This window comes from Ochotona curzoniae, unplaced genomic scaffold (genome assembly GCF_017591425.1).
Source record: "Ochotona curzoniae isolate NIBS_2020 unplaced genomic scaffold, NIBS_Ocur_1.0 contig_1274, whole genome shotgun sequence".
Taxonomy (NCBI): Eukaryota; Metazoa; Chordata; class Mammalia; order Lagomorpha; family Ochotonidae; genus Ochotona; species Ochotona curzoniae.
This window is the reverse complement of record NW_024465023.1, coordinates 10,960,679-10,974,097: the sequence shown is the minus strand read 5'-3', so window position 1 is coordinate 10,974,097 and position 13,419 is coordinate 10,960,679. Positions and strand designations below refer to the sequence as shown.

Below are 13,419 nucleotides of genomic sequence, written 5' to 3'. Positions count from 1 at the left end.
TTACTGAACCTTCCTTTTTGTTTGCTGAAACTCCTTAGCTGTTCATTTGCTTTAAGTGAGTTTGTAATTGCTTGCTTTTTTTTTTTTTTAAAAAAAGATTTACTTATTTTTATTGCAAAGTTGGATATACAGAGAGGAGGAGGAGAGAGAGAGGAAGATCTTCCGTCCAGATGATTCACTCCCCAGCTGACCAAAATGGCGGTGCTGCACTGATCCAAAGCCAGGAGCCAGGAGCCTCTTCCAGGTCTACTATGTGGGTGCAGGGTCCCAAGGACTTGGGCCATTCTCTGCTGCTTTCCCAGGTCACAAACAGGGAGCTGCATGGGAAGTAGGACCTCTGGGATTCAAATCAGCACCAACATGGGATCCCAGCATGTGTAGGGTGAGGACTTTAGCCACTAGGCTGCTGTGCCGGGCCCAGTATATAATCTTTAATGTTGTAAAGTGACACAGTAGGAAAACTGAAGCTCAGCTTATAGTAATTTGTTGAAGGCTTCTCAGCTATCAAGTGATAAAGTTGGAATTTCAACCTAGACGTATGTGATTTCAGAGTGCATGCTCTACCACTCAGCCACATAGGTTTTCAGATTCACTTTTCACAGAAATAATTATAAAATCACTTAGTTCACGTCCTCTTTTGTCTTTAGTGAAAGATGGAGCCCTTGGATGCTTCACATCCATCTTACACATATTAGACAATAAACTAGGCAGGATCCAAAAAATTACAATGATGTAAGGGCTTATGCTATTGCATGGAAACTGTCTCACACTTAAGGATGGAGGATACATACTAAGAGTTGCAAGTGACCCAAGGGTGTTCACTTCCAGAATAAGTAACTTTGCCAGGGCCACCCAGACTGTGCAGAGCAAGGATTCCAACCCAGTATTGCCTGACTCCAACTCTCACACCGGGGCATCTGCTGGAGGCAATTCTGCAGCTATCACCCAGCACCAGTGGGAAGGAACGGGTTCAAGTATTGGGAATGGGCAAAGGGAAGGATTCGGGACCAGCTAATTTCAGGAACACGGAGAAACACAAAGAGAATCTGAAGCTCTGTTCAAGTCTGAACACGTGTGAGACACACGTTGTGTGCGCATGTGACAGAGACATACAAAGAGCCCAAAAGCTCCCAAGTCTTCAAGGTCACCACTTTTGGAAAATTGAATAATGCATTTGTTAATTTAGCTGTAGAAAATATTCAGCCTTCTGTACTCAATCACTCAAGGAAGACAGAATACCCAAAAAAACCCTGAATCGATGCTTCAGGGGAAGTCATTAAACATGAAATATAATCTATATAAAAGTACAGTTTGTTCCTCTAGTGTCTTTTCTCGGGGGAATAATCCAAAAGTGTGAGCAAAATCAGCTGGGACTGCCATCGCGTCCTGGTGAACACTGCCAGGATTTATGCACTATGCAGCACCAGAGCGTCACCGTGTTATTTTAAAATGCAGGTTTAAATATGAGAAGCCTTGAAAAGGTTCATGGGAAACGCATTTTGTGAAAAAAAAAAAAAAAAAACAAAAACCTATGTACGGATTTCACATTTTCCGGCACCAAAACATACTCATGTTTCAATTCCATTTTCCACAAACTTTTGGGAGGTTTCCCCCTAACATCTTATCTATTGGGTACAGATGGCAACTTGCTAATCAAAATATACACATATACATAAATATACATAAAGGGAGTCTTCATTGTCCATTTATTTTTTCACCCGTACCCTGGGGAGACTGGAGTTTATGCCCTGCTAGCAGACCTGCCTGTCACATGAGCCATATCTTATTAAATCCATCTTTTCAAAGGACTTAGTTGATACAAGATGCTGGTTTCTTTATCTTACACGTATAGTAAGCCACGGACTCTTGACTTTTTATTTGTGCTTGAGAGGCAGAACAAGAAAATTATTGTCTAAAGGTTCCCGCGTGTCATAGGGGTAGAAAAGAGGTGTTTTTTTTTTTTTTTTTTAAACGGAACAGCAACCAATGATGGGGATCTGAATGTTTCTTTTCCCAAGCCTGCCCACAATCCCAGCAGCCCCGGTTCTTGGAGGAAGGCGCCCAGCGAAATTACAAGCAGTAAATCCCAATATCCCGCAGAACCCCGCCTCACAATGTTTCATTGCCTATTCTGAGAATAATCCTAAACAACTACGGTTAAGACCCAGGGTACACGCAGGTAGCAAGAAAACTTGGCTCCAAAGTGCCGCCAACAGACAGACCTTGGGCGGTGGGAGCCAGCGTCAGCGAGCCAGACTTGGCAGGCAGTCTCTTCATTCCCTCCGGCCTGGCATCAGGGGGCCTTTTCCCCTTCACTTTGGGGGGGGGGGCGGGCCGAGAGCGGGCCAGGCCTAGGGCGGCGCCCAGGCCGCGGGGCAAGAGCCTGGCAGCCCCTCCCGGGGCACACTCCTCGAGGAGACTTTTATTTTAGTGTGCGCCTTCTTCCGAGGCTTGCGAGGTTCGGGGCTGCGCGCCGCCTCTCGAGAACGCGAGCCGCACTAGAATCCTGCGGGCCCGGGGTTCCGCAGCGCGGGTGCAGGACGGCCGAAGCCGCTCTCCGGGCCCACCCTCGAGCTCGCTGCCAAAGGGCGTCCATGGCGCCCCAGTGTGCCGCTCGGCGCCCGCCGCGGGCGGTGCCGGACCTCGCCCTTCCCCGCTGCTGCTCCCTCCCCCATGCTCCCCCTTCCTTCCCCTACCCCCTCCCTACCCCCTCCTCCCCCCTCCCCTCCGGAGCCCGCTGCAGCTCCCCAGCTGACACGGCCCAGACCCTCCATTCTCTAGCACAGTGTATTTAAGCAGCACAACCTAACCGCCCGTTCTCTCTCGGTGACCACCCTTTCCCAGGGACAGACGCGCCCAGCAGCCAACCACCGGCCCTAACTGGCGTTGGTCCCGATTCCCAGTCGGTGGCGGCCTCGGTGGGCGGGGCTTCAGCAGCTAGCAAGTTGAGTGGAGCCACGGCTGACGTGAGTCAACAAAGGTCACGTGAGGCGAGCGGGCCGCGCCGATTGGCTGCGCCCGCCGGGCGGGGAGGGGGGGTCACGGCGGCGGCGTGGGGTTCGCTGTGTGACACAATTACAACAACTTTGTGCTGGTACCGGGGAAGTTTGTGTCTCCATCGAATTGCCCCCGTGCTCCCCAGCCCCGCGCGCTCCGGCTCTTCCCGCCGTCCCTGCCCGTGGCTGCGCCCCGCCCGCCCCCCGCGATGTGAACGTACAGCCGAAGCACCGCCGCTGCCTACCCGGGGGGCCCCGCAGCCCCTGCCGCCGCCGCCGCCGCCGCCGCCGCCGCTACCGCGTTGGGATTTTTCTTCGCCTTCGCCTGTGGCGGAGGAGGAGGAGGAGGACGAGGAGGCGGCGATAAAGTTGGTGTGCCGGTCCCGCGCGGAGACTGGGGGAGTCGTTGCGTGCCCCGGCCCGGGAGGGGGGGTGTCGGCGTTGGAGGAGTTGTGAATTCGCTGCGTTTCCATGAAATCCTGCGGAGTGTCGCTCGCTACCGCCGCCGCCGCCGCCGCGGCTTTCGGTGATGAGGAAAAGAAAATGGCGGCGGGAAAAGCGAGCGGCGAGAGCGAGGAGGCGTCCCCCAGCCTGACAGCCGAGGAGAGGGAGGCGCTCGGCGGACTGGACAGGTAGCGGCCGCCGTCACTCGCCGGGTCGGCTACGGAGGGGCGAGCGGCGCCTTGGCGGGGAGGCCCGAGCGCGGCTCGCCTCCGGCGCCGGTGGGGCGGGCACCTCGGCTGGGCGCTCTCGGGCGGGCAGTGCCGCCGCCGCCGCCGCCGGGGCCTCGGGCTCGGGCAGGGACGGGGCTGTGAGGTTGTTAGAGCGTTAACGAAAGCCGCCCCTGTGTCTCTTGCCACAGCCGCCTCTTCGGCTTCGTGAGGTTTCATGAAGATGGCGCCAGGACCAAGGCCCTCCTGCTCAAGGTAAGGCAAGCCGCGGGCCGGAGCGTGGACTCGGTTTCCCCAGCCGCCTCGGCGGGCGCTCATTGTGGCCGGGAACGGTGGCCCGGGGGGTTCCGGAAAACTCTTGCCCGCCCGCGCCCTGCCCCGCACCCGCCGGCCCCCTCGCTTGCTCCCTTGCGAAATGGCCCGCTCCTTTCGGAGCCGGGGGGATCCGAGACGGCCAGCGCTTGGGGTCCTGCTCGACTGGGGCGGCGAAAGTGCTTGCGGTTTTTACAGCTTTTTTTGGGGGGGGGGAGGGAAGGGGTGGGATGGGGCAAGAGGGTAGGCCGGTGAGCTGCCAGCTGCACGTAGGAGCTAGGGGTCCTTCGAGTGTGCCATCACCCTCGGATTTCCCACTTACTGGCCTCCCCTGTGTGTGTGTGTCTATTTTATTATCATTATTATTGTTTTCCTCCAGGTGGGCTGTCCGTGGTGTCCACTGTTGGTCAGTCCAACGTCTTGGGTTTTCTTGGGTGCTTGTTTTCAGAACGGGGAAGTTGGCATGCAGTTTTAGGTCCACGAAGAGTTGCCATTGCTCTGTTGACATGTAGCTCAATTGGTAGGTGCTTTACCTGAGTTAGGGGACTTGTTTACTTTTTTGGGGGGGGGTCTTTTCTGTCCTAGAGATGAGCGCAGGTATTTGTGAATGTGTTCTCTTCCTGGCACCCCTTTTTTCTGCGTGTCCGCCTGCGGAGGCCCGACAGGATTCGGGGTGTAGTCTGTGTTTATTTGTGTGGAAAGTTGTTGGCACTGTCATTTAGTTAAGTAATGGCTGCTCCTATCGGCCCAAGATGGCGGGACAGAGTGGGAGGAGAAAGTGAAGGGGAGGCTTCGCGGGGAGGGAGGCGAGGTAAACATGCAAATAAACACTGGTGATGAGTAGGCCTCTGCTTGGGAGTGTGTCACTTGGTGGTGCTTTGTAAAAATTATCCAAGAGCATTTGCACACCGAATTCTTTCTCGTGCCCTTCTCGCTCCCCGAAGCAGGGTGCCCGAGCCTGGGAAACGCGATCAACCTGTAGCACGTTTAGTTGCCCATCCGTGAGCTGTTGAACAAAGGCTGGAGTCTCCCTCTGTCTCCATCAGTTGATGGCTGCTGGTTGAAGTCTGCTAGAAATGGTCTTAGCATGTTTTCTTAATTGGGACCCTGAAACTTCGGAGTGCGTGAGAGGTGCGGGGGGAGGGGGGGACCCTGGACGTTTTTCTTTTCTGGCCGAAATCGGTAGATTTGCATTTGACACCAGCTTCATTGTTGCCGTGGAAAAGGAAGTTTGAAATGTCTGAAGCTGAGCATTTTATTCTTCAGCTGGTGTTTTTGGTTTAGGTGTTCTTTGTTTTTGTCTGTGGTTTGGTGTGCCAGTCTTTAATCCCCTTTTATCTGCAATTATGCTTGTTTTATTTAGAAGTAGCTAAATATAAGGCATTTCCATGGCAAGTAATGATCAGAAGGCTGACCGGAAATAATGCTTTCCCAAAGTCCCTTCGACTGGTAGGGAAAACTTGAATTGAACTTTTGTGAGAGTATTAATCTGCTTCATGCCATCCTCGCTGGAAGGGCCAGCACTTACTCGCCCTGAAACAATGATAGTTGCTCTCCTGCCTTCAAGTTTTTCTTTTTGCAGCTTGAATACTTAGATATTTTATTCAGAAATACTTGACTGTGGTAAAAGTTGTCATTCCAGAAGATGAAATGAATGATTTAAAGTTAAAGCAGCATTTTGTTTTCGAGTGATTATCGTCGGTCTAACGTGGGATTAGTAAGTTTGTGTGCCATTTATTTGGAGAAGTTTGACCAAGTCTGTTGCTTTCGGTTATGACGATGAAGAAATAAATTGGATCTGATGTTTATGCGGATAGTGTGTAAAAAGCCAGTTGATTTCATGTCTTAGAATGCTCGTATTCAGTTAAATTCACAGTTGATGGCGCCTCACATTGACTCTCAGTGTTGCAATACTGAACTCTGCAGCTATGCGTTAGTGAACTTTAATTTGGAAACAGTGTTCACGTTTTTTTTTTATGTGTGAAGTTTTGCATGATTTTTTGACTACAACCATATAAATTAGAAACTTACAAAGCTTCTGTATGTTTTCATAAAATCTTGGATAATAATTTGATAAACTGCAAAGTTGGTTTTGGAGCTGAAGGAAGGTAATCGCCTTGCTTTAAACTCGGCTTGTGAGGTCCTACCTGCTTAGGTCAAGGTTTACTGGCTTTAGCATTAAAGTAAGACCATTCTCTGTGTGTGCTTGCAACCTCGTGTGCTTCCTACTTGTGTCCTTGTGAGCCTGAATATTACCAGTGCAACGTGTAATGTAAAGCTTCGCATTATATAACCGCGCACACTCTGCTTGGATTGGGTTCTGAATAGAATGCATGGCCTGGTGTCCTGCTGCAAGGAGGATTGAATTATTTAGTTTCAGCGCTCTTAAACAGCTCCGAGCAGCCGGCTTTTCTTTTTTTTTTTTTTTCCTTTCCTTTCCTTTCCTTTCCTTTCCTTTCCTTTCCTTTCCATTCCATTCCATTCCATTCCATTCCATTCCATTCCATTCCATTCTTGTTTTTTTTTTTTCCTCTTTCTCTTCTCTTGTTTTCCTTTGGGTTTTTTTTCCTCTTTTTTTTTTCCTCTTTTCTTTCTAATCATTGATTTGCTTTGGTTTCAGAATTGTTATTCTTTGGAAGTCTTAAAAACAAGACATGGCTTTTGTCTTCTGGGATAGTCAGGCTACTTACCTGAGGGCGGAGTTCTGTTTTGTCTGTTTTTTGTGTTTCCTCCTCCTCCTCTCTCAAAAACATATATAGTCTGTATGTTTCTTTCTGACAGAAATTTAACTATTCTTTGTTTTCAAAATTTTTTATTCGTATAAATTATAGGATCATTTTTGAGGTTTTAAATTTATATTTCTAAGTTAAAAAAAAATGCAAGTTTTGACTTAAAAGCTTTAGGAAGTTAAAAACATTTGAATGTCCGTTACTTGGCCCTAGAATGCTACCAAAGGCACAGATTTCTCTTGGTTTGAATACTTTTATCAGATTCAATTACACTAGTTATTGAAAGGATTTTTGTTTATCATTGCTGTTTAATATACCATGCTTTGGGTTAAAAAGTAGTAATTTAAGATATTGCTTTTGTAGTAATCTTTCTACGCTAATGTTGTAGCCAGCTAGACGTTGATTAATCACTTTTTGTGATATAACGTGATCTGGAACAATTTACTTTCTGTAAAGTTTAGTTTTTTGATAAAATTCAGAATTTTTTCAAAATTGCAGTGTAGTTACTGGAAAGTAATTAAGTGAAACATTTTACTAGAGATTAACTGCAGTGACTTTTAAGAACGTTTTTGCTTTATTTTAGTAAGGAATTGAGTTACAGTGTATAACATAACATAAATGTATATTAGGAGTACTACAGAGTATCATTACATTAAACTAGGGAAGGTATTATCTGTGTCAGGCTAATAGGATGTCATGTTTATATTTGAATTGTTGCTGAAATTAGTAGTTGCTTATTTTGAACAGTTCTATTTTAACTGATTTTTGTAAAGGCTTTATCTGTTTGAAAGGCGGAGTTACGGGGATTGGGGTGGCGAGAGGGATGGGTGGGGGGGGAACAGAGAGAGAGTTCTTCCATTTGCTGTTTCATTCCCCAAATGGCTGCTGCAACTGAAGCTAGGCCAATTCGAAGCCAGGAGCCCAGAGCTGCTTCTGCATTTCCCACGTGGTTGCAAGGGCCCAAGGAATTGGGCCATCTTCCATTGCTCTCCCAGGCACACTAGCAGAGAGCTGGCTTGGAAGTAGTGTAGTGGGGACTCTGACCATATGGTGGTGGCTTTGTTATGTCACAGCAACGGACTTTATTTTTAAGTTTCTCTAAAATAGTCTACCTTATTGGAAGTTTCCTTGGTAATTTTTTTTTAAAGATTCATTTATTTTTTTATTGGAAAGTCAATACAGGGAGGAGGAGAGACAGACGAAGATCCCCCGTCCTCTGATTAGCTCACCAAGTGGCCGCAATGGCCGGAGCTGAGTCGATATGAAGCCAGAAACCCGGAGGTTCTTCTGGGTCTCCTACATGGATGCTGGGTCCCAAGGCCTCGGGCCGTCCTTGACTGCTCTCCTAAGCCATAAGCAGGGAGCTGGATGGGAAGCCGGGCTACTAAGATTAGAACCAGTGATCATATGGCATCCCAGTACGTAAAAGGCAAAGACTAGCTGCTAAGCTATCGCACCAGACCCTCCTTAGTAATTCTATTAATGAAAAGATTAATTAAAAGATATGGGTTGTTTAGTATTTAAACATTTATGTGTCCCCCCCCTCCCCCCGGGAATTACTAGTGTTAAAATAGTGGACATGTAAAAGTTTTTGGTCCCAGCTATAGGCAACTGCCTAGGTTGCCTCGTACCTGGGAGAAAATAGCTGGTAGCTGACAAGCATTTCTGACTCTGGTTAATGCCAAATTTGTGTTCACTATACCAGTATGCCAGCATAGTTGCTTTTGTTTGTTTGTTTTTCATTTTTCTTTTTTAAATATTAGTTTGGGAGGCAAGGAGCTCTGGGTGGGTGATGCTGTCCTTGCCCGTAGGTTGGGGGGTGGGCCTGCAGATTGCTTGGGGAAGGGGGTCTGAGAACATATTGGTGTGGAACGGCTGAGGGCATGTTTGACCAGGAAGAAATGCCTTCTAGAGACTTCTGTGGATTGGGTTCCTGCACTCCCAGATAGGCAAGGGAGCTGAGATGGAGTGGTTTGGAGGGGGGAAAAAGGAAGACATGTCTGGATCGGGTCAAGGCACGCTACCCTGCCCACATGGGAGACCTGCACTGGGCTATATAGCATCTCCTGCTGCCTACTGGGGGTGTGCCTGGCTGGGCGAGGCCATAGAACCCACCTGCCAGTGTCTGAGCAGGGGTGGACCACATCAGGCTGGGTCACAGCATCCACCAGAATGTGAGAAAACCAGATCTGGGGAAAATTCTGAAGGGGACTTGTGAGCTCAACTCTTTGGAACTGTAGCTCCCCTTGGTTTATGCAGAGAACAGGATAGTGACTGGCTGGACCAGGCTGTACCACAGAACTTACCTAATTAGAACCCACCTGACACAGAGCCAGGGCTCGGAGGAGGCTGGGCAGGGCCAAGCTGCAGTATCTGCTGGTAATACAAAGACCAGAACTGAGAATAGATCATGCTAAGCAGGGCCATGGCACACACCAGCGCATGTGGGATCTAGGGCTGGGAACCAGCTGGTAGGGGAACTTGGAGAACTCCCTTAGCAGTCCACAGCTCCCTCTTGGGAGCACAAGAGCCTGGGCTGAGGGGCAGACCAGGCCAGGTAAGTCTGCAGCACTCATCAGCATTTGTGTGGGCAGGGCCTGGGGACAGGCCAGGCTGGGTCAGGGCCACCCTGTTCCAGATGCTCAGTATGCCTGAGCACCTGCTGGCAAGCATGAGAGCCCGGACAGGGTGTGGGCCACACCGGGCTGGGCTTGGCTGCAACACCTTCCAGTGACAGACTGTAGGTGGGCCATATCAGGCTGGGTCAGAGTGCCCACCAGCATGTGTAAGACCCAGGGCTGGGAACAGGCTTGGTGGGGGAACTTTGGAGATTTACCTGCTGGGCTGCATTTTCCACTGCTGAATATGAGAGCCAGGGCTGGCAGCAAGCTAGACCAGGCTGGGCTGCAGCACCCATTGGCATATGTGTGAGCCGGGACTGGGGTTGGATTGGGCAGGGTCAGTCCACAGCACACATTTGGCACGAGTGAGAGCCAGGACAGGGTACAGGTCAGGCCAGGTTGGACCACAACACCCAGCAGTTCATAGGAGGGTTGGGAGTGGGCAAGGCTAAGCTAAGCTGCTGCATTTTCTGGCAAGAGCTGCGACCAGGGACAAGCTAACCTGGACCAGGCTATAGCACCTGGGGGGTGAGCTGTCTCAGACTGGGCTGCAGCATCTGTTGGCACATGCAAGACTCAGGGCTGGGCAGGTTCTTGGCAGGGGCACTGGACATACACACTGCCTTGCTAGGCTGTCCCTGTTGCTGATAAGAACAAGAACCAGGGATGGAGGGATACCAGACTGGGCAAGGCAGCTGCATCTGCCAGCTTTTGTGAGGGCTGGGCCTGGGGGCAGGTCAGCCTGACCTAAGCTGTAGTACCCCGAGGTGTGCATGGGAGCCAAATGGGATGTGGGCTGGGCTAGGCTAGGCCAGGCCAGGCCACAGCAAAGGATGGCACGTGCAAAAACTAGGGCTGGACGTGGGCCATGGGAGTTACTGAGGATCACCCTGACTAGGCTATGGCACCTTCTGGCATGTGTAAGAACTGGGTCTGTGGTGGGCTGCTTTGGCTGGGCTGTAGTACTTGTTGGTTCGTGTGAGATATTGTACTGGGGCATGACTAACCAGGCAGCTTCATCCACTGGTGTGTATTTTGGCTGGTGCAGGTGGTTGCTCAAACCTGACCCTGCACTGTCTGGTGCATACAAGTCAAGTCTGAGATCACCCCAGGTGAAGTTTCTTGGAGGATTCCCTGACTAGCCTGCTGGACTCAGAACTCAGCCATCCTGGAAAATCACAGGATGTATGGTCCAACTTTGGACCAGGCCTCAGTTGCTGATGCCTGTGCAGTGGACAGCATGCCCAGATGCACACAGAGGGTGTGACAGACAGCTTGTCTAAGCCTGCAGGGGATTATCAGCTGCCTAGCAGAGGATGGAAAGCAGAACAGGTTGGATGATTCTCCTGGCTCAGCTTTGCAGCATATCCTGGGTCTGGAAGTCTAAGATAGACTTTTTCAGCCAATAGATCTTAGAAAGATTTTCTCAACGCTGGTGCGGTGAAGCCGACAATGTCTTAGAACTATGAAAGTCGCTCAAATGACACCTTCAAAACACTCTTCCCCCTCATTGGCGTCTCTAGGGCGTTATCAAATGACTGTTCCCCATCTCTGCATGCTGATGCAGTTTGATAAGAGGGAGTGGCTGCCTCTCCCTCCTCCCCTGGAGACACAGTAGAAAAAAATTTTGTCTCATTCACCTTCCTTGATACCTGACCTCCCCCCTCTAATCAGAGGCCCACATGGGTATGTATCCCTTTCAAATATGTAAACGATATTAAAAAGAAAATTAAAAAAATTTTGGTAATAGAAATAGTTGAAATACATAGTTTCATAGTCTTGTTTATGAAAACAATTCCTTGTAAATGATGGGGGAAATTGTTAGGTCTGTTCTATAGGTAGTGTTTTGAATAATATAATCTTTGAGTATTGATGATGTTTTAGAAACATCCTTTGTTACACTTATTTATTTTCTGACACTTAGAAAAAGGATATGTTTGTTTCAGTGCTAAGAAGTTTGTTATTTTGGTTAGTAACCACATAGAAAAAACCCCACAGAAATAATGTCATATTTTGTGTTTGAAAATTAGTTGTTTAATTTGATGCATTTTGCAAAGTATTTTCTGGTTTGGAATATTGTCTTCTAAACTGTTACTGTTTCATCTAGAGAAACAATCTTGTAGCCATTATGCATTTGCTAAAATTTTGATCTGTCCCTGGTAATGAAGTATAGTAAGAGATTACAGCACAGTAACACATAAACAGGCACTTTTTAAAATCATTTCTTTGAAGGTTTGCTCCCCAGATGCCCACAAGGGGGAGGAGGCTGCCGAAGCTGGAAGCCTGGAGCTCTGGTCAGGTCTCCCAGGTGGGTGGCAGGAGCCCCTCTGTTTGAGCTGCTGCTTCCATCTGATGCAAGATAACAGGAAGTTGGCATCAGGAGTCAGGCGTTCCATTGGGGGCCACAGACATCCTGAAGGGTGGCTTAACTGCTAGGCCAAATGCTTGCCCGATGGGCACTTCTGGTATTCTTTTTCACTGCACAGCTCCTTCTGTAGAATTACAGATTGGAGTGATTAAGGAGGGAATGACTGTCACCCCTAAGACATTGCATGTTGGCAAGAGAAACTACCTGAGATATGAATTTCTGTGTTTTAGGTGATAACATGGAGTGATGGACCACATTAAATCAGAGGGAAGGTTCATTGCTTGGCCAACTACACAGTAAATCTTTTTCTGATTTAGGTTATGTAACATTTAGCTTTATATAAGTATCAATATTATATATATTTGGAAGGGTTTTTGTTAAGTTTCTTGTTTTACTGTGAAACTCATAATGTTGCTTTGAACTCTCTAAAATTGATGTTAATTACTGATAACATTGTGCATTATTAATAATATTTTTAAAATGTATCTAGAGAGCTAATTTATGTTAAGCAAAACCACCAAATTGTCTGATAATTGAAAGGTGATTAGACTATTTAGGGCTCACGTGTATTTATTTGTAGGCCAGTTAATTGATCTTTATTGAATGCATAATTGACTGTACTCTGAAACTTAACATATAATTATATCGGTTTTTCTTATTGTTTTGTAGGTTAGGACAATAAATAGAGTATCAGGAGTTCTGGAATTGATGCTTAGTGCAAATATTTTATGTGAAAATAAGATGAATATTCTTTGCCTACAGTGAACTTTAGTTTCCAAAGAGAGTGAAATTAAGTATAAGGGTGACTGACAGTGGCAGGAACAAAGTATGAAGTACTCTGAAAGTTTCTGGTAAGTCAGTTTAACAAGTTACACATTGGAAAGGTTCTTATTGTTTCTTGCAGGTACTCTTTGATTTAGAAATTAGCAAGACATTTTTAATTTCATTTTGGAAAACATTTTAAAAACTCAGCTTTTAGCAGATCTTGAAAAGATGTTATACTGTGTATTCTGTCCTTTCCTGGTCGCACTAATAACAGAATTTATCTTTGTTAATGGATTCTTGGGATCCTTAAATGAGAGTTTTTGGGTCAATTTAAGAGATTCTGATAGGAGTTTTGAAATGATACTCAAGAAGTAGTTACATAATAGTTGACTTTGAGGACAGAATGTCTATAAGAAGGAAGGGAGGGCATTTTAAATTTGCTTTAGGGATTACTGCTTTTTTGAAATACTGTAGGCTTGTACTGCTTTAAGCTTTTTTTTTTCTTTAAACATGTTTTAAACAAGAACAGAGTGGATACTTGGTGCATTGGCTAGGTTGGCTTGGGATGTCCACATCCCATCCTGGCTCTGCTGCCAGTTCCGGCGTCCTGCATGTGCATTTTGGGAAGTAGCAGCTTCTGGCTCTAAAATACTTTGTTCCTTGACTTCCATGTGGGAGACCCACATTGAATTCTGGGCTCTTATCTTTGCCTTGGATCAGAAAGTGAATATACCCTGAGGTGAGTACACTGAAATATTTTTTTTTTTAAGATTTATTTTTATTATTTTTTTATTGGAAAGGCGGATATACAGAGAGGAAGATCTTCTGTCCGATGATTCACTCCCTAAGTGAGCGCAACGGCCGATACTATGCTGATCCGAAGCCAGGAGCCTCTTCCAGGTCTCCTGCGCGGGTGCAGGGTCCCAAAGCTTTGGGCCGTCCTCTGCTGCTTTCCCG

At 47.6% G+C, this 13,419-nt stretch overlaps 1 protein-coding gene across 10 annotated transcripts in view; it reads left to right on the top strand.

Moving 5' to 3' along the window:
* The first annotated feature begins 3,010 nt into the window (after positions 1–3,010).
* Positions 3,011–13,419, top strand: part of KDM6A (lysine demethylase 6A) — a 138,548-nt gene continuing 128,139 nt past the window's right edge. For 4 of the 10 annotated variants that reach the window (XM_040999613.1, XM_040999603.1, XM_040999586.1 and 1 more), the window contains exons 1-2: positions 3,078–3,628; positions 3,859–3,922. In XM_040999613.1, the coding sequence (XP_040855547.1) occupies positions 3,468–3,628; positions 3,859–3,922 (225 nt within the window). In that variant the 5' untranslated portion in view covers positions 3,078–3,467. Of the gene's footprint in view, positions 3,629–3,858; positions 3,923–12,014; positions 12,549–13,419 lie in introns of those variants that run through there. The other 6 variants (XM_040999592.1, XM_040999566.1, XM_040999595.1 and 3 more) reach the window with 4 other exon arrangements.